At 35.8% G+C, this 21,128-nt stretch overlaps 1 protein-coding gene across 2 annotated transcripts in view; it reads right to left on the bottom strand.

Annotated features, from left to right (window-relative positions):
- The window catches only part of stxbp1a (syntaxin binding protein 1a), a 34,232-nt gene that overhangs the window by 6,349 nt on the left and 6,755 nt on the right, over positions 1 to 21,128 (bottom strand). For both annotated transcript variants that reach the window (XM_077232729.1, XM_077232728.1), the window contains exons 2-17: positions 13,172 to 13,221; positions 12,800 to 12,881; positions 10,264 to 10,340; positions 9,912 to 9,990; positions 9,091 to 9,194; positions 7,641 to 7,789; positions 7,288 to 7,372; positions 5,896 to 6,026; positions 5,401 to 5,508; positions 5,237 to 5,297; positions 4,190 to 4,255; positions 4,003 to 4,083; positions 2,528 to 2,666; positions 2,316 to 2,425; positions 2,098 to 2,199; positions 1,932 to 2,017 (exon numbers count right to left, since the gene is read on the bottom strand). In XM_077232729.1, the coding sequence (XP_077088844.1) occupies positions 1,932 to 2,017; positions 2,098 to 2,199; positions 2,316 to 2,425; positions 2,528 to 2,666; positions 4,003 to 4,083; positions 4,190 to 4,255; positions 5,237 to 5,297; positions 5,401 to 5,508; positions 5,896 to 6,026; positions 7,288 to 7,372; positions 7,641 to 7,789; positions 9,091 to 9,194; positions 9,912 to 9,990; positions 10,264 to 10,340; positions 12,800 to 12,881; positions 13,172 to 13,221 (1,510 nt within the window). The remainder of the gene's footprint in view (positions 1 to 1,931; positions 2,018 to 2,097; positions 2,200 to 2,315; positions 2,426 to 2,527; positions 2,667 to 4,002; positions 4,084 to 4,189; positions 4,256 to 5,236; positions 5,298 to 5,400; positions 5,509 to 5,895; positions 6,027 to 7,287; positions 7,373 to 7,640; positions 7,790 to 9,090; positions 9,195 to 9,911; positions 9,991 to 10,263; positions 10,341 to 12,799; positions 12,882 to 13,171; positions 13,222 to 21,128) is intronic.

The following is a 21,128-nucleotide window of genomic DNA, read 5'->3' as shown; positions in this document are numbered from 1 at the left end:
AATGGGTTGCTAGCCAAACTAAAAAATCCAATTACATTTCAAATATTTTTTCCAAAGAGGGTTTCTGTCATTTTAGGTAGTTCTTATCACGCAGACATATGTTCAAGTGTTCGCTTTAAGTTTGGTTTTAGTTAGTTATTTGCTATAAATGCTATAAACATGTCATGATTGAAAGCTGTGTTTGCGATTGCAAATGTGGGTGGGACCTTGATACAGCGACCATTTCTGGGATATTTTGCCTTTATTTTTCAACAGTGGAAGGAAGTGGAGGCGCTTCGTCATTTGCAAACATAATGAGAGGGGAAATTGTGTAGTGAACACTGGTGATCTCAAGTCCAATCAATAGCTTCACAATGGGACCCAGCTCTCCCTCTGTGGGAGTCGGGGATTTTCTGCTGTGTCTCTGCTACTGTTTACAGGAGCTGTGGTGGTTTGTTTGTCCTGAAACCAGAACGGTATTCCGGGATCATTACTGCTGACCCTGAGGAAATATCCCAGTCTCCACTGCTTTTAATAAGCGACTTGATGTTCACCCCCACCACATATCGCACCATCCACCAATCACGGTAATGATCTTAATGCTCTCCCCACCCCTCTGCACAAATGATTATTGATCTGGGTTACTTCTATCTTAGGACTTGTGCAATACAAAAATGCATGTATTCACCTGTGTATTGGGGTTTGTGTGTGTGTGTGTGTGTGTGTGTGTGTGTGTGTGTGTGTGTGTGTGTGTGTGTGTGTGTGTGTGTGTGTGTGTGTGTGTGTGTGTGTGTGTGTGTGTGTGTGTGTGTGTGTGTGTGTGTGTGTGTGTGTGTGTGTGTGTGAAAAATGCATGTATTCACCTGTGTATTGGGGTTTGTGTGTGTGTGTGTGTGTGTGTGTGTGTGTGTGTGTGTGTGTGTGTGTGTGTGTGTGTGTGTGTGTGTGTGTGTGTGTGTGTGTGTGTGTGTGTGTGTGTGTGTGTGTGTGTGTGTGTGTGTGTGTGTGTGAATTGGAATTAGAATTGCCTTGTTTGTAAAGTGTTTAAAATATTGGTTCAATTAAAGGAATTACTTTAACTTCTGTAAGTATAGTTTTTTATTCATTTGAAAATTATTAAATTATTTTGGAAACACTTTATTTTAAGGGGACATAGTTACACATTACTACATGCACTTACTATAGTAAAAACAGTAAATTATGCATAATTACACATAACTAAACAAAACCTTAACTGTAACTATATAGTAAGTATATGTAGTTATTAATATTACTCAGTACTTATCTGCGTAAGTACAATGCAACTATGTCACCTTAAAATAAAGAGTAAACTTTTTTTTTTAATGATTGATCATGATATGGTAAAATAATAAAATGGTAACAGTTAACAATAAGGGCTCATTTGTTAACGCTAGTTAATGCTTTAACTAACAATAACTAACAATGACAACTAACTTTATTCATCTTTGTTTATTTTAGTTAGTAAAAATACAACTATTAATGTAAGTTGATGTTTGCTCTGGTACATTCAATAATATTGAAATTTTGTATTTTTAATTATTTAAGTAACTGTTGAAATTAAGATTAATAAATGCGTACAAACTATTTTTATAGTTAGTTCATGTTAACTAATGTAATTAATCTTATTGTAAAGCGTTACCAATAAAATAAAAATTCCATTTTAGTTATCAGTAAATTATCTATAAACAAAATATACATCATATACAAAATATAAGGTTTTCTCAGAAACATAAGATGTTTTAAAAAAAAAATCATCTGTTCTTACTCATTTTGTTCAATGAACAAAACTAGCTGAATGTATTTTATTTGGAGTTTAGTAAATTCCTCTTTCTGTCATTCCATTCGAACTTCCTGTGTATTGTGGCCAATTCAAATTCCAACTTATTATTTAAAGGGAGCCTTAAATTCTGAAGTTTGGTGAGTGTGCGTACCTGACTGCAGAAGTGCTGAAGGAAGAGGATGAGCGTGTGGAGATGTACGGGTAATGTTTGGTGTCCAGCTTCTCCTCAATAGCATCCTGCAAGATTCACAATCAAAGTAAGCTCACATTTTTACACACAGATTTTTGTTTTCTTCAAATTCTATAGATCAGGATACCTCCATGATATCCTTGATCAGAGGGGTCCAGCGAGAGAGTTGATATGTCTGCTCGCTCACACGCTCCTTACGATCGAGCTTCTTGCCTCTGCGGAGAGTAGACTGCAGCATACAGAAAAAAAGCATAAAAATGTCAATGGCAGGTCAGATAAACTGTAAAATGCGTTAACAGGCAATGAGATTTAATCGTTGCTTAAGACAGGAAGCGGATAGCGTACATCTGTGACGATTGGGACGCCCAGGTGAGCCATATTGGTGATGATCTCACTGTCCTCAGGAGGGATCTGGGCATGTTGGATCAGCTTGTTAAGGTTCTCCTCTGTGATCCCTGTTTTGCCATACATTCACACACAAGTCACGTTACAAAATGGCTGACCAAGGCAATAAAATGCAAACTGAGGTATAAAATGGCTGCCAAAGACTCCCTAACCATTCTTCAGGAAAATGTAGAGCAGGATGATGCGGATCTTGTCATAGGTGGTGACGTTGGCATCCAGCAAGATTGGCACGATGGCCCTCATGGGGTCTTTAATCTTTTCACCCTCTGCGTCTGTTCCCATAGCGAGATCCTGCCAGGTGATAGAGCGCAGTTAATAAATTATGCTCAAAGGATGGTAATAAAAACAGAAATTACCTTGATGCCTTCAAGTCCTTTTAGTATCAATAGCAATAAATGTAGTACCATGTAGTAAATATACGCTATTCGCATTACATAATTAAATCTATAAATTCTAGATAGCAGATACTTATACTTTCCCTTGCAATAAATTTCCCATAGTTCTTAAATAGTAACCCTAGTTTAACCAGATAACTACAGGTAAATCCATGGTTTGCACCTCATTATCTTAGTTAGATCATTTTAAGCAGTGGCGGATCCTGGTAAAGGTGATATAGTCAAGTTGGCACACAGCATTAGACACGCACTTCATACTCTATCGCTCATTGTGGCAGTTTGATTGCTTCGCAATTCGCTCTGCTTGAAAATGAATCGTGAAGTAGTGGGTAACTTTTCCGAGCAGCTCTTGTGTTATATGTCTTCCCTCCCTGCCACCTCCTCTCACTTTGGCTGCTTTCAGCCTACACCATAGAAATACAATAAACAGCCCATGAAATATAAACGGAGAAGGCATAGATGATTATAGCACTATACAGTCCTATGTTAATCAATCAAATTACTAAATAAAATTTGACCCCGCTCCTAAAATATATTCACCAATATACAGTTGCAATTTTAGCTGGTTTATTAGGCAATTTCAAATCAGGATCTTTGTCACTTATGGCAACAATCATCAATATTATGTCTAAATATATATAATATTATTTCACGTACCAGACTTTGCAGCAAACAGGCAAACCAAATACAAATAGTAACAAACTAACTAGTAACAGGCCCGTATATTTACAAAAGTAAATTGTATTAGCCCAATTAAGTATTACTATTTGTAATAATGCATGTGGATAATGCACATTTTCTGTTTTCAAATAATTCCTATATTGCAGTGTGTGTGTGTGTATGTATGTATATATATATATATATATATATATATATATATATATATATATATATATATATTCTTTTTTTAATATGGCAAAAATCAACAATAATAAATGTAATATTATAAAGGCAACAAAATTAAACAATTGTTTATACATTTATAGATTTTTTTATTCTTACATTTGACAGCACTAGTTTTGAATTAAATAAATAATAAATACATATTATTGCAATTAATCTCAGAATGAAATGGTAACAATATTATCACATTTGGTGAATGTGAATATTTAAATAATTTTGTAAAAACACATTTGATTCATTTCTGAAGTGCAAACACTGACTGTTTTTCTCTCAAATCTTTCACAGACCCCCCTATTCTGTGGGAGTGATGTCTGGGGGTGAAATTGTACCTGCTCTACACGGCACAGCTTGTCCACGGTTCCCTGGTAGTGTTTCATGCAGTCCTCGGCCAACTGCAGATGGGTTGAATACTAAAAGGACACATTTTAAGTGGTCAATAAGGTAAATATTGGAACTGCAATTCCCATGAGGTGTCTCCTGTTTGGATGAATGCGCATCTCCTGTGACTTCTCTCACCTTGCTGAGCTCTTTCTGATACTGCGGCATCTTCTTCAGCATTTGAGACAAATCCCTCATGGTGGTCTGAAAGAAACAAAAGACTTTCTCAGAATGGACAGCTAAGCAGAGGTCAGATGTGATTCAGATACAGTGCAATATAAAAGCTGTTATGCTATATTAGATTAGGGTGACAAGACGTTCTGTTTTTCCAATACAGTCCCGTATTTCCAAGTAGGTATAGCTGCAGATCTCCAAAATGGGGCGTGAACTCCAAAAGTGAGTAGAACCTCCAAAAGGGGGCGGGTCTCCACACGCAAAGACTTGAACCATTGGTTCTGGCTTCAGCCAATTGTCATTGACTTACATTTCAAAATAAAAATTTGTAAATTACAACATTTCTAGTTGATCTAAAATAGTTATTTTTACATGTGGAAAAGTTTTAATTTGGTCAGGGGCATTCCAGGGTTCGAGATTCACAGGGTATAAGGGGGCAGTGATGCTGGGTGCAGCTAAAAAGGCCCACTGTCAGGTGAGGTCTCGGCGATTTCATCTCGTATGATCATCTTAACAGCTTATCTCCTGAACTGCCATTTTCTTTAGCATGCTATTCAGCGCAAATCCCACCCTGTCAATTTCATTGGTTTAGATTAGGGTGTAGGCTAGGTTTAGGGGTTAGCATTTCTTGTAGCATGTGTAGGAAATCAGCACTTATCAGCAATAGATACTTTTATGTTTGCATGCGTGTGTTGTGGTTCCTGTCCATCCCATCCCGTATCCAGAAATCTGATCACCCTAATTATACACTATAATTCCAGATAGTACGTCACAGCAGAAATGTGTATGTTCATGTCTGTTTGCTTGTGCTGTGTCAGTAAGTCAATCAATACTAATCCTGCTGTAGTGCTTTCACATGAGTCAGCCATCACGCTTTAGATTCGGCTGCCAACGCAATCTCATCCGCCAGGCTATCCTTCCTCGCCCACACTACACTATTCTCTCTTTTCTACTCCTCATTTTTTTCTCTCTCTTCCAGGCCCCTCCCCCCTCAGCCAGACTCCAGCGTACCTTCTCTCCAGTGGTCATCCGCTTACTGGCAGAAAATTCCTTCAGGGAGCGTGTCACCTCCCTGCCAGTGAGGGAAATGAGAAAAGGAGGGGGAGAACATTTACAGACCAAGAATATTACAAGAAAACCAGAGCTTACGGTCGAAAATGTAAGGTTTCACTCACTGAGAGACCTCTGCAATATGTTTGTGCCGTAGATTCACCCAAAGGTCGTCATCTTCATGCAGTAGCACTTCCTTCTCTTTTGAGTCACCTATCCCACTGGTGTCATACCTACCAGATACAAATCAAACAAATATTTATATATTATATATTAGGTATTTATAGATGATCTATACATATATTGGATATTTATACATTTATACAGTGTATTCTCTTGTTAATCGACCAAGGATTGGTTATATAAAGTATTTGTTAATAATTATCCTATGATAATAATACATTTGCACAATGTATAATTTCCTTTAATATATATGAATGATTTATATTATATAATTATTTTATATTGTATTATATGTATTATAAGGAATGTATAATAATAATATAACACGTTCATGTTTTAGTAAATATTATTTGAAAATACATGTTAATATATATAATTTAATATTTTAATTTTATATCAAATTTTTTTCTTTTCCTTTTTTTTTTCTTTTTACTTACTTGTAAACATCATTCTCGATGGGCAGCAGGTCATAGGCCATAGCCTGGAAGGTGAGCTCGTGCAGGACGGGAGAGACAGGGTCGAAAGCCCGGTCCAGAATAATGAGCTGAGAGCGAGCCTTGTCTGGTCCCTGCAGAGAGAATATGTCTAAAAATCTACTCTTGTTTCATGTTTTCAAGACGCTTTTAGATTACCAAACCCACCCACAAACATTATTACAGTATGTGGGCAAGAATGAAGCTGACATAAGCAGCTAAAATTTCTCAATATGGAAGATGTGAAGGTGCTTCAGAGGAAGAATTACATTTTGGTACATATTATGCAAAGGAAGATTTTTTTTCTTTGGCATTACATGATTCCCATCCAAATCAATGGCCAGCATCTAAATTCGGTTGTCAGTTCACATTTTAGTGGCTAATGTAAAGCACTTTGGTGGCCACGGGTCTGTTAAAGCACTATATAAATGCAGTCCATTAACCATTTACCATTTAATCCTTTTCTGTACACACACAGTTCAGCAAATTACAGGAGTGACATACACATTCTAAAAATCCAGGTAGTGACAAACATTCTATGAAGTGTGCGGAACTGAACTGAACAAAGTTCTTAATGATGTATTATAATGTGCATCAGAAATGTTTCTCTCTTCTGTATGTGCGGTGCGAGAAATCACAGGGAAAGCAATATGAGCCTAGACTCATTCTTGTTGCCAGATCTTGCTAGAAAAACAGCCAAACAAATGCTTTATGCTGAAAATAAGACCAAAATATCGCAATCCGTACCTGCTAACTTTAATAAATCCATTAACTCGATCGTTTTATGAGCCAAGTTTAAACAAGCCCAAAAAGGCTCATAATTAGTGAACATGGCAACACTGCAAGAGCGCGTTCCGTGAAGCAGCCTCTCCAAGCATAAGCAAAACACGACGCCTCTGGCGACTATGCTTTACTTAAAATTGCTGAACATAACAAGTTTTTTGTCACTGTATGGTCAGAATAGCGGATACCAAACACACGAAACACCAGAAGGTTGATATGGTTTTCCATGGTGTCAATCATCGCAGTTTCGAGAGTAAGTCTTGATCTATACACACACGATAACTTAGGGGATTCACTCCCACATTTAAATGTGGTTGTCACTTCTGAAACTTCACAGTGTGTACGTGGCCATACGTTCACAGCAAGACCAGGGCATTCAAGGGTTAATATTGGTAAATTTTGTGCGTGCTGTCAAAGTTTCATCTTTAACAGCCCTTATATTTGTAAATCATCATTTCTTCTTTTGTGGGTTTAACAAAATCAAATTTTTTCCAGGATGTACCCCGTGTATTAGCATATTAATTGGTGCATGTATTATCTCCTGCAGTGTAGTAACTCAGATGTGCCGCTCACCTCCCCCATTGTGGGATCATCTGCCTTGTAGGCGTCCAGTTTGTCTTGAAGCAACTGAGCCAGAGTGGCGTTATCTTTATACTCCCTGTGCACAGAGAATCAGAGCATTAGAGCAGATAGACAGACCGAACTTTAGACAGCTCTGTTGATCCTGACAAGCAGCCACTTCCTGGAATCCGATCCAGAGATGACTGCTATCGGTCTTGTCCACTAGTTCCTGTTGTAACTGTATATATGTTGGATAAATATGGTTGCATATGTGAAGAGCAGAAACATCAGGTCAGATAGGAACAAGTCAGATATAAAGAGCCTTAGTTCAAGACTCGGGACCAACGCAGCCCCTCAGGCCTTACCCTCGGTATCGGACGGCAGGGTATTCCTTCAGCGTGGCACACAGTGTTGCCAGCTGTTCGGCCAACCGTTCCATCACAGGGTTCTTCAGCTGTGTCTTATGAGGGCTGTAGAAGCTCTGGAAGGCATCAGGGTTGTCCAAGGAGAACACCTAAACACACACACACACACACACACACACACACACACACACACACATTCATACTCATTACTGATAGAGCAGTATTGTGGACAAGCAAATTGGTCAGCTGACATTTTGTCATTTTGGATGTTTTCAGTTTCTTTTTGCTTTTTTTATGTGCCATTTAGGGGCACATAAAACAATTCCATTTTAATTACATTAATTAATTAAAGTAATTTTAAAACAACTGTTTTCTGATTTAATACATTTTAAAATGTAATTTATTACTGGGATGGCAAAGCTGAATTTTTAGCATCATTACTCCAGTCTTTAGTGTCATATTCTGATTTGCTGCACAAGAAACATTTCTTATTATTATATTTGTTGAAAACCATTGTGCTACTGAATATTTTTGTGGAAACTGGTATCTATCTATCTATCTATCTATCTATCTATCTATCTATCTATCTATCTATCTATCTATCTATCTATCTATCTATCTATATATATATATTTTTTTTTTCAGGATTATTTGATGAACAGAGAGTTCAAAATAACGGCATTTATTAGAAATAGAATATTTTTGTAACATTATAAATGTCTTTACTGTAATTTTTGATCAATTCAATGCATCCTTGCTGAATAAAAGTATTAATTTCTTTAAAAAATATATTTGAAACAGTAGAGTATATGTTTTTCCCCCATTTTCTTAGTATATTTCTAAATAATTGAATTGATGACAGTGTGATTTTGTATGCATGTCACATGCTGAAGACCTGTGACAGATATGCCACAAAATTTACTTCTCTGTACTTAATGTTACCAAACTGGTATGAGGGATGAACTTCAGTCCAGTCTTTCCTCGGGCCGAATCTGTGCTATCTCTCTGACTGTGCCAGACAGTTTATCTGTATAGATCTTCACAACCACCCCTCCCCACCCCCTGTCGGCACACACAAGGTCACATGACGATCCTTCTGTTCAGCAGATGGGTTCCCCTTCATGCTTGTTTCCTCTCATAACCTCCTCTGATTGGCCAAGGCTCTCTATGGATGCTGCATCGGCCAATTACATGCTGCTGAACGAGGCGTGTGTCAGGAAGCATTGAGCTGCAGCATCACGCACTGCTCCTCTGACTCCACTGAATTAATCATAGCAGACAGTCTCAGCAGCAAAGCATTGTGGGCCAGACTGCATCCCCCAAGCCTCAGAGCTGTTCTGGAACACTCTATTTCTACATTCACTGAGTTGCTTCTGGAGTCTCTATATGGACTGTCATTATTCCCCTTGATGTTTTCTCTCTCTTCCTCTTCACTCCCGAAATTGCTCACCTGGGACTCATAGGGCAGGAAGGCGATGTTGATCTCAGTTAGGGTTTTAATTGTTTTGGAGGCACGGCTCTTCACCACATCATTAAACAGGGGGTCTGGGCAAGCTGTAAGAAACACATATAGTTGACATATCGTTTTGAGCCGTGAAAGCTGTGTATTGGAATTCTGACAATAATTGTTATACATTATGCAATTTTTGTTATACATTACCTAATAGTATTTACCTAATAACCTAATAAACTATAAAATATTTTTTTCCCAGTAAACCTGATTTGCAATGGGGGTTTAATAATTTTTATTACAACTTTATACACTATATATATATATATATATATATATATATATATATATATATATGTGTGTGTGTGTGTGTACTGTGTGTGTGTTTCAGCCAAATATATGTAATTTTAGATATACAGTAAATATTTTTTTTAAACAAATGTATGATCTAAGCTGTTTTTATTTTTTATTTATTAAGTTGAGTATATATGTGTTATTGAGAAAACCTAACTTTATGATTTTATCTCATATCATCTTTATTTTATTTTTTAACAAAGTCAGAAATTAACTCAGAACTTGTGAGACTATACACATTGCACACATCTGTTGTTTAATCCATATGATCACAAAACAAATAATTTCAGCTGAGTCACATTTATATCTGATGTTACATAACATTGCTTTCATTAAGATTCATTATGAAAGCTTCTGGCTGAGTGCTTGTGTGGTAGTCTAGATTTGAGCGTGGTCCCATTAATACTGTAGTGTACATTATGCCTCCAGGGCCCTTGATGTACAGTGGAGTACCCTCAAATACTCACAGTCAGTGAAGAATACATGAGCCCCTTTATATTTCGCTGAATGGGGATCTTTGAAGTCATTTACGAGAGTCTGCACAGACTGGTAAGAGAAATACAATAAGCTTTAGATAAGAGTGTGTGTATGTGTGTGTCTTGTTATAGCAACCACAATGGCCAATAAAAATGACACGATTTTCAGCTGTTTGTGTAGGCTGTGTCAATAGTACTGCATTGTGTGTGTATGTGTAAGAGAGTGACATATGTTTAGTGTGGACAGTGTGAAGGTTCCGCCTCCACACTGCGAGACAAACGTCTACGCTGGAGCTGTCATTTTGCTTTATTAGTATCTTCTGAAATCATCATGTTTGCGTACCTTCTCAGTTGGGGTGATCAGATAAATGGCCTCCAAAGAGGGGAGAGGCTCTCTTCGCTTATTGATGTCTTCGACAACTGCAGAGATAAAGAGAAAAACTGTAAGTCAGACACAGAAGCAGCTTCTCTGATAAAGGATTATTATAATTATCCTTTTTTGTTAATTGAAATAAAGCAGAAATAAAAGAAAATATAAATATTAGATGAAAAACTTAAACTAAACAAAAATGTTGCCTTGGCAACTTTCAGTTGAAGCACTTAAATAAAGTGAATAAATAAATAAATAAAAATGAATTTGACTTAAATAATAACAAAATGATTTAAATGTTATACTAAAATTAAAATGAAATTAAAATTAAACGATGTAAGAACTATGTAATAAAATTAAACTGAAATACAAATTATAATATTAATAACAGTACTATTAACTAGTAATAACAGTAATATTATTAACCTTCTGGTGCTGTTTTATATTATGTTTAGTTTTTTTAGAATCTTTTACTTTATCTTAATGGTACCAAACTTGGTAAAGGTTTTGGTAATTGCTATGTGAACACCAGAAAAAAAATAATTATTGACATGATTCGAAAAGGTAAAATGGTCCTTAAAAAAAAAGTCACACTTGTACTGTTCGTGGTCAAAAATGTCTGCATTGGAAATGGGAAGCTCATTTCATCTAGTGGAAACGTTTGGTACTGCACCTGTCACACTTTGGCTGAGTGTGGTGTAGGTATGACGCAAAGACAAAGACAAAAGTGAACAGACTTTATTAATCGAAAGGGAACTACACCAAGCTGAACATAAGCATTAACAAGAACTGACAAATGAGAATTAAAGCAAAGGCATATATATATATATATATATATATATATATATATATATATATATATATATATATATATATATATATATATATATATACTAAGTGAAAGTGTCTGCGCTCTAAAGCATTTCCGACTGTTTAAAGTGTAACTAAACCCTAAAAACAACTTTTTTTTAGATAATGATCTGTAAGACTGGGGCTTGCTGTTCATTGATTCGGGTACATTTCTTGACATTTGGGTATAAAGTGTTTTAATTCTACAATATATGGTGTAAAAACGTCTGAGTGCTGCTCTCTTCAGGATGAATGGTGGCTACTGTTGAATTTTCCTATTAGATGTTGTGGTACTGCGTGACATAAGCAGGTACTAGCTCACCATGCCCTTGCCTACAGAGAGACGCGGGTCTCAGGTGCACACCCCCAAACCCCCCCACCCCCCTCCTCCAGTTTTCCAACATTTTTCAAATATTGCCAGTGGGTGGAGTCAGGCTCTGACCAGGGGTTGAGTTACCCTTTAAGTTGGAAATTTCATTTTCAAGCTCAAAAAGTAATTAACAGGTAATAAATGGATAATAACTATTCCATAAATGTAATTTAGCACCATAAACCCCCCTAAAAACACAAAATATATTAAAAAAATATTATCAAACTAAAATATAGTACAATCATTTAATTGAATTTAAAAAATCTGTCATTTTTGCCTGCCACACAAGCAGCACCAGAGGGTTAACAATATTAATAAAAACAATTATAGTTTATAAATAATAATAAATAACACTGCTTTGATAGCATATGTACAAAATGTCTGCTCAGTTTCTTTAATCCAAAACCGAGTAATATAAACTCACAATTCTGACTTTATAAAAAAAAGTTAGAATTGTGAGATATAAACTTGAAATTGTTAGCAAAAAAGTAAGAATTGTGAGATACAAACTCACAATTAAAAAAGATAATTGAGACTTTTTACTCATAATTCTGACTTTTTTCTCAAAATTGTGGGATATTAACTCGAAATTGTGTGAAAAAAAGTCAGAATTCCGAGATACAAACTCGCAATTAAAAAAGATAATTGATTTTTTTTTTCTCTCTCACAATTCTGACTTTTTTCCCTCACAATTGCAAGTTTATATCTTCTCAAGTCAGAATTGTGCGATTCAACGTCCTAATTACCTTTTTACATTTTTATTCCGTGGCGGAAGAAAGTTTCCATACATTTCCACACCTCATTTTAGCCAAATTATTGAAATCGAGTCTCCCTCATACGTCGAGTCACATATGATGCTTAGCTAAGCTGCTTCCTTTCAGAACACTGTTTAACAGATGTTAGAAAGGTTTATGATTTAGAATGTAATCCTGTTTCTGCTCAGATGTTTGTACAACTACTATAAATATATTCAGAGCTGAGGGGGGTTACAACTGTGTGCCATGCCTAACAACTCCCTTTAGCTAGGACTTATACATAATATAGCACAACAACTTGTAACCTTAAATTGAATGTGATGCATTCCAGATCCGTTCTTTTGAAGAGATATTCAGTGACATATGAGTGCTTAGCTGGGTTTTTGATATGAAAGGTTGGGTTTATTTGCATCTGGCCGTCATTTCCCAGCGTTTATATGAAAGGTTTCAGGTTTAGAATTGAGTTTTTTCAGAATCTTTTTGTGTAGGCTAGTTGCTCTTCGTTTGTAAGAAAACAATTCAAAAAGTGACTTACTAGTGATGCCCTCTGTCATAATATCAGTCATTTTGCAGCAAGAGGACAGCATCCTCATGCTGAGCTGGTCCACTATCAAAGCCTACAGACAAAAATAGAGAGCAGAAATAATGAGTCTCAGAAACAGTAGTGCCCGTTTCACCTGCAACACCATCTATGCAGTATACCACGCTGCTGATGCAGGCAGTGAAAAGCATGCATAAAATGCATGTGGTGTGATACAGGCATAACACGATGGATAAAATTGTTTGAGCTTAATTATTCACACTGAATTCCTGGTCTGCGGCTCAGGGACTCAATGAATGATTAAAACTGTGATGCCGTTGCAAAAAGAGAGAAGAAAAAGCAAAAAGGCGAATGAGTTTGTCTTACCTTCCATTCTCCCTTCTTCTTCACCTTCTTGATGACATCATTCATAATCTCTGCAGAAGAAGAGAAAAGTTCAGATATTAGCGTTTCATACACATCTTAAATTTTAGTAATTATCACATCTGTCTTTATTCATTTACACTAAGTGCAAATATGTGCAATTAAACAATAACTTCAATTTTTTATTTTATGTGAATAGTATCTATCACTATTCACATCTTTTTACTCAAAAGAAATTAGTGTAATAGCATCTACTTACTGGTTGGTAAGAATTTTTAATGTTTTTGAAAGGAGACTAATGCACACCAAAGTTGCTTTATTTGATCAAAAATACTGTCAAAAGAGTGAAATGTTTTTTTTTTAATATAAAAAAAAATTTCCCAATATATTTTACATTTTTATTTATTCCTCTGATGACAAAGCTGATTTTTTGGCAGCCATTACAGTCTTCAGTGTCACATGATACTTCAGAAATCATTCTAAAATGATGATTCGCAGTTGACAAAAGTTGTGCAGCTTAATATTTTTTTGTGGAAACTGTGTTGTGTGATTTTTTTTTAAAAAATTTGATGAACATAACAGCACTTATTTGAAACAGAAATCTTTTGTAACATTATAAATGTCTTTGCTGTGACTATTGATCAGTTTAATGCATCCTTGTTGAAATAAAAGTGTAGACATTTCTTTCTAAACAAATCTTACTGACCCCAAACTTATGAACTTATTACTTAATTGAATTGAATAGTTCTTTGGTAGTTTAGGACCGCTCTAGATTCATCATAGGACATTAAATCATGAGGCAGTTAAAGGCAGCATACTTGTGGTGGTGTCTGCATCATACAAAACACACTGTTAAATTTGACAGGAAGTAGCTTGCGTGTTCGTGTTGCTTATTGAATGTTGATGTGTTGGGAGATGGAGTAAATAAATATCTTACACAATCAAAAAATGAAGGTATTGGTGATGACACAATGTGTATACAGGGTACATTACTCTATCACTCCATACATCCTCTTATCACCTGCTCTGTTGCCCTGCAAAGCCACTAGCTCTGTCGTGTACTGTAGGCTATGTGTGTGCCCTGTCACACCTGAGCCTGACTGTGTGTGCCCTCTACTAAATTGGATTATCTCAGTCTCCTCCTTTTACTTGCTTTCTCTCTCTCTCTTTCTTTCATCAGAGCTTTTTGGCATCCGTTACATTAAAGTTCACAGGCATGTCTCTCAATAAAAAGACTCCAATCTCATCTGCTCATGAAATCCAGCTCATCTGGTCATGCGGGTAAAATTAACATTGTGATCAGGAATGTAACTCTGGGTGGGCGGGACTGGATGGCTCTTATGAAACATTGCCCACACCAATTACAGAAATAAGGTTATTATTAGATGAAGTTGCAATTACAAGAGAAAAGTCAGGTTCTCAGATATAAAGTCCAGAGATTATAAGAAAAAATAATGTCCCAAATGGCACCCTAAGCACTCGCGGTCTTCCCACGAGTCCGCACTTTCATGACTTAACGCCGCTTTGACTGTCGGGAAGAAGTTTGCTGCGGAGATCGCTTCAGTGCAGGATCGGCAAAAGTGCACATTGAGGGCGCATATCGACCGCAAAGGGGGCGCACGTGAGCAACCTTCTAAATCCATAATGACAAATGGGACACCTACAGTCTTGTAGGGACCGAAAGTGCATATGAAGTGTGCCATTTGGGACAGGGCCAATGTCATACTGTGAGATATAGGCCTGGTTTCACAGACAGGGTTTAGATTAAGCCTTATAAATAGCTATATAAGTAGATTTTATACATTTTATAAATATAAGTAGCTTTTATAAATGTGACTTAGAAAAAAACATTACTGGTGTGCATCATGAGACAAAACAATGGCACTGAGATATTTTAAGATGCGTATGTCAGTGCAAGTTGCTTTCATTTAAAACAGCTCAAACATGCATTTTAATCTGGGACTAGGTTCAAGCCTTGTCTGTGAAACCGTGGGATAAAGTCACAATTATGAGAAATAAAGTCAATTGTGAGATATAGTCAAATTGTGAGCTATAATCACAAAGCCAAAAAAAACGGCAATTCCTGGCAAATTCAAAAAAAATTCTCATAATTGTGTGTTTATTGTGAATACGCAATTGTGAATTTATATCACGCAGCTCTGAGAAAAGACGTCAGAATTGAGACATCAACTCAGTTGTGTGCAAAAAAAAGTCAGAATTGTGAAATAAAAAAATAATTAAAAAAATCGGTGGCGGAAACAAGCTTCCATACCATTCCCTCTAAAGTGCATTAGTTGCAGACTGGGTAGCTGGGGCGGTATCAAATGTGGCAGAGACAGCGTTTGCTAGGGCATCTAATTGAATCTGTATAGTATCTTCAGAATCTCTCTCTGTTCAGATGCCAAGATTGTGCTGCTTACAGACAATGTTAAATGAACACAGCAAATCATTGAGAATCAAATCTACAGTATGTAAAATCTCTTTCTGTGTAACTGTTTCTGCTCAGTAGCTGATCTTATTCACTATGATATAAGTAATCCCATCATGCAGCGATTGGGCGGAGGCAACCATGTTTGTGTGTTGGGGCCAATATTAGCATGATTGCACTGCTAGCCATCTGGTTGTAGTATCAGAATAAAGGCGCTCAGGGTGATTTTGTGGTTTTCACATTTGTGCCAGTGCAGTGATACAGTTAAGCTCCTCTGTGGATGAAAACAGTCTGGATTATGGGTGTTTAAACACAGGGCATGTTTTAGTAAATGTGAAGAGATTAGCGGGCAGATTTAGATTCCAATAATAATTTATGTGAATGAGGACCAAAGCTAATCAAACTTTCATTGTGCCAATAAAAACATATTTGTTAAATTTCTGACCTGTTCGAAAGGAGAAAGTTTTTTTTCATTAAAGACAAATAAATAAAGTATGACTAGAAACCCTCATACAAGTAAATCCGATTTAAAAAAGTGCGTGTTTCTCTTTGTAGCCAGCAGAACTCAGAGTAGCTTATGTAATTCAAAACCTCAGAAGAGCTTCGTTAATATATCACTTGAATGCTTATTTCTTGCTCTCTTTGTAGTTTTCACCTAAACATGATGCTTTGTGCTGAGAAAATCCTGTCTAGAATAGTTATGGTACTGTAAGTACCGTCTAGAGGTTGACCGATTTGGGTTTGTCGATAGCTGTTGCCAAAGCCAATATCTAAAGAGAATTTAAAGTACAGTTTAATATCAAACACAATTTAGCAAATAATTGGATTTTAAATAAATAACATGTTTTTCTGCACAATATTACTACTCAGAAATACTCCATGTGACCAGTGTTGTTGTTGTTGTTAACTAAAACTATTAAAAATATATATTTTTGTTCACAGAAATAAAACTGAAATAAATAAAATATAAATATTGGATACAAAAACTTCAACTTAACTATATAAATAGAAATAGTTAATAATTATATAGTTAAAAAAAACTATATAAATAGAAATAAAATAATTTTAGGTTGAAGTACTAATACAAATAAATTAAAGCTAAATAGAAATATTTAATAAATAACAAGGACACATGAAAAAATTACTACAACTTAAACTAAAATGAAAATTGAAAATATAAAAATAAAAGCTAATTCAAAATTTACTATAATATAATAATATATACTATCTATCTATCTATCTATCTATCTATCTATCTATCTATCTATCTATATATATATATCTATATATATATATACTAAATCAAAGCCACTGACAAGGCTGTCAGCAGATTTTAAAAATGACACTAGGAGGAGGTTGTACTGTACATTTATTTTGCATTTAATTTATGCTGATTTATGAAGATTAAATACATTTGAATAAAGATTTACATATTTAATAGACTATCTATTACATTCCAATCTATTCTCACTTTACAATATTTTACACTGAATATGTTTAATAAATGTATATGCTTTTTGTTTCAACTATTACTGAAAATAACAGCAAGCGCACACCCTTTAAGAGGTATACCCTAGGTCATGTCGTTCTCAACAGTCTCCAGAGGACACTTCATCCAGTCATGTGACATCAGCACAACCCCCATTGGCCTCACTTCACTTCAGCCAATGAGGTAAAAACCATTTTACTGTACAAATAGGGGTTACTGAGCTACTGAAGGGGAAAAATACAGAGGACAAAAAGAATTGCAAACAACCTCATCCAAGACTTCTGCAATATGCTCAAAATCCTAATCATTATGCATATAAAGCATTAGAAAAAAATCCCATTTTCTTGCATTTTATACGTTCTTTTACAGAGAGACTTCTCAACGCATTGATTTTGCTTCCTCGATGATCTGTAGCCTTTTCAAGAGATGCATTTTTGCAGTGCAGCAGAACTATACTGGATTAAATCATGCTGAACTGTACAGACTGCAGGCCGGGTCTGAGTTAATGAACTCCGTTTTTTTTTTGTCCTCCTCATATTGGGTAATAAAATGTACCGCAGTCTATCAGCTGCTATTTGTCACCGCAGGCTAGATCGCTCTAGCACTATTTGACTGAGTTTGAGTTTGACTGCTTTATCAGATCAGCAGAATTGGAAAGTGACACAAATGCAAGATAATTATAATTCAATCAAAGAGTAAATTCCATTTAAGTGCATTAAATTAAAAGTAGAAAAGGACACTGCAGTTATATGCAGTCAAACATTTAAGGGTGTGTGAATGGGTGTCAAACAAAAGAAAGCAAAGGACAGCATGAGACCATTTCCCCTTCCGGGTTCATATAACTAAGTGATTTACTGCGATCTAAAGTAGAACCGTGAATGTGCAATAAGCAATCTAGGCCGACAGCATGATCATTTACCTGTATCATATGTGTTGATGATAAACATTTCAGTTCAGATTCCACTCGGAAATAAAGTAAACATGAAATTCTAATTGACTACGGAATAGTGCAGTATTTATTCTAAATAATTTATCCGAGCAAACCACAACGATCCAATCAATTCCCAATAGACAATATCAAGTCCCACCCTACTTTAGTTCTTGTTCAAAGCCGTCTCACTTAAATATAAATCACAAAAGGGAAGAAAAGACTATCACAATTTCGGTTTCATGCTGATATGAAAACTGAACCAGGATTTGCAGATAAACATGTTCTCTTGGTTCACGTCAGGCTGATCTCTGCATCACAAAATGGTAAAAGACAGAGATGACCTCATAAAAGAGCTGACAATATGCGACGCGCTGTTTCTGTCTCACGCTCCTTCACTTAAACACTGAACCTCTCTCCTTAGTAAACCAACGTCTCATTTCACTTCAGCTCTTCACTCTTCATACATTTAACCATAAAGCTGCAGTCCGTAGTTTTTCCTCTTTGTCGCCATCTCTGTTCGAAATCTGCAATTGCAGTTATTCACGGATTTATCAACTTTCCGTGGGTTGTGCCTCGGCACGGCACAGCGAGGATGAATCCAATGTTTTGAGGAGAATGTGCGGCTGTTAGTCACCGTGCCGGTGTGGATACTGTCATTCAGAATCACAGATTCTATTATTTGGAAGTATGACCAACATAAGATTTTTCACTGGAAAATGTCATCTGAACAAGTAAGTAACATCCACTTTTGTTCTGACCAACTAAGGGAAAAAAGCGTTGCAGTAAATTACACTGATTAAATCTAACAATCGCTTATCAAATCACGTCAAACCGTGCAAATTATACTTCGTTCTCAAATTGTTAATGTTAATAACATCAACATTGCGTGACTACATTTAATACCCTTCCGATATTATCCTTGTTTTGACATGAGCCTGGTTGCAGTCTCTTTTTTTCTGTAGCCAATCCGAAATCCGAAGTCTTTTGCATTTTACAACGGGTGAATCTCCAGTTGTCACTGGTGATTGTTGTTTGAACCTTTCTGGATCCGCCATCAAATTGATGAGTTTAATTATATCAAGTGCTGTGAGAAAAGGTTATAAATCTCCACCTCCAACATCCTCACACGCAATATAGCCATCTAGCCGAGACACCTTCTTTATGTGTACAGATGTGAGGTAATGATGCAAAGACATGCTCGAATTTCCCGTGGAAATCCACCAGTACCACTGGAATTAAAAACATTATTACCGTTTTGAATCGAGCTAAGGCAAGCAGATAGTTTTGAACACTGCCTGGTTATGTACTTGCTCAAAAATTTCTTTAGGATCATTTTTAACCCAAAAAAGTTATGGACTGAAGCTTTAATGTAGATGTCTTAAGCACAAGCTAGTTTTTGATAAAAGTAGATGTTTGGTTAAATTAAGCTATTTCTACAGCTGTAATCTAAAACGGCTTAAGTAAGGATGTTTGGATATGATGCAATCGCTGCCTGGTTTAGTGTGATTGAATGTTTTGTTGGTTCTCTCTTGTTTTTGCATGTGTTCATAATTCCTTTGTACAACAGCCTAGTCAAAAATTATGTCTGCACAATTGGGCATGTTTCATTGCGTTATCATAAATAAATCAATTGCCTGTATGCAAAACGGTGCAATATAGAAAATATAACTTTTTCATTTACTTTTACTGGCTGTATGTTCAAAATGATGGTTCCTCTACTATACATGTGTTAACGGTAGTTAACTGCGTTAGTTAGCGTGAACAAATGATACATAATAATTCTACAAAATTTAAAAATCTTATGTTAATGTTAATTTCTACATTTTTCTAATACATTTTTAAAAACAAAACTTATATTTGTGAAAGTCAGTTAGTGCACTGTAAACTAACATGAACAAACAATGAACAATTGTATTTTTATTAACTAACATTAACAGATCTACTTAATAAAAAATACATTGCTTGCTCATTGTCAACAAATTAGACCTTTTTTTACAGTGTTACCAATCTGCAAAAACATATTGCGATAAATATTAAATATCGTTAAAAGGCAATTCACCCAGCTGTACTACTGGTCAGTGCAACTGTATAACGGCTGCAGATTTAACTCTCTATGTTCCCAGGCTCCCTCAGGGTACTCTCATTTCATGACCCACTTTTATGCTCAGTCTCTCTGGAATTTTACGGCCATTTACCTTAAAGAGACAGTCTGTGGTTTTCCTTATCCTGGTGGGTCTGATTTGATTTGTATGAAAACTAAACCTAGAAACCTTTTATTTTCAAGTTTCATGTTTTGTATTGATGCTTGATTGCATCAGTGACTGTTTTTTTTCTCTTATTATTGAGCCATTGTTTACTATTAATATCTGTTCAGTTGGAGTGTAAAAAGGCACCTGAATCATTTATTTCTTCTTGAGGAGTTCTATAGAGAGCAATTGATTTTGTCAGAGCATCTCGTTCACACTACAATAGTCTATGCGCAAAGTGTCATATAATGACTATCCAATATTGTCCTTGTATAACAGACAGAAGATGCTCTGCTAACCCCCAACCAACGTCACAGAGTCCAAGGACAGAGCATCCACCTACACACACGCACACACACACATTGACTCGGATGCTGTCCTCCTGGTATAGAATTTCAGCATGCTGAGTCATTACCCATTCAATGAATGTGCAGAAGAGCTTCTTGAGGAAGAAAGCCACTAGTTATATGTAAATATTATTCATGTTATGGCTAATAAAGAATAAACCGACTAAAACTCTAGTCTATACTATTTTTTCTAAATTAAAAAATAAATTCATTTTGAGATTTGCTGCAGATTACATTTGTTATGATAAAAAATTATCAAAAAATGCTGTTTCTTTTATTTTTGTGTTTATTTATATGGTGTTATTATTGAATATTAATTAATGTTCACTGTATAGGTGTCATTAATCACTTTTTAGATGATGGCAAATGTAATCTATCTGTCAATATAGGGGAAATGAGTAGTCACATATCCAATATCAACCGATACCAATAAATGCGAAAATCTCTAATATGCATGCATTGATATTCGATATGGTACTGATATGTTGTGCATCCCTTACCATAAGTATTTTGATACAA

Source organism: Siphateles boraxobius, unplaced genomic scaffold (assembly GCF_051911475.1).
Source record: "Siphateles boraxobius isolate OS27281-9 unplaced genomic scaffold, OSU_SipBor_1 18, whole genome shotgun sequence".
Lineage (NCBI taxonomy): Eukaryota > Metazoa > Chordata > Actinopteri > Cypriniformes > Leuciscidae > Siphateles > Siphateles boraxobius.
This window is presented reverse-complemented; position numbering and strand designations above follow the sequence as displayed.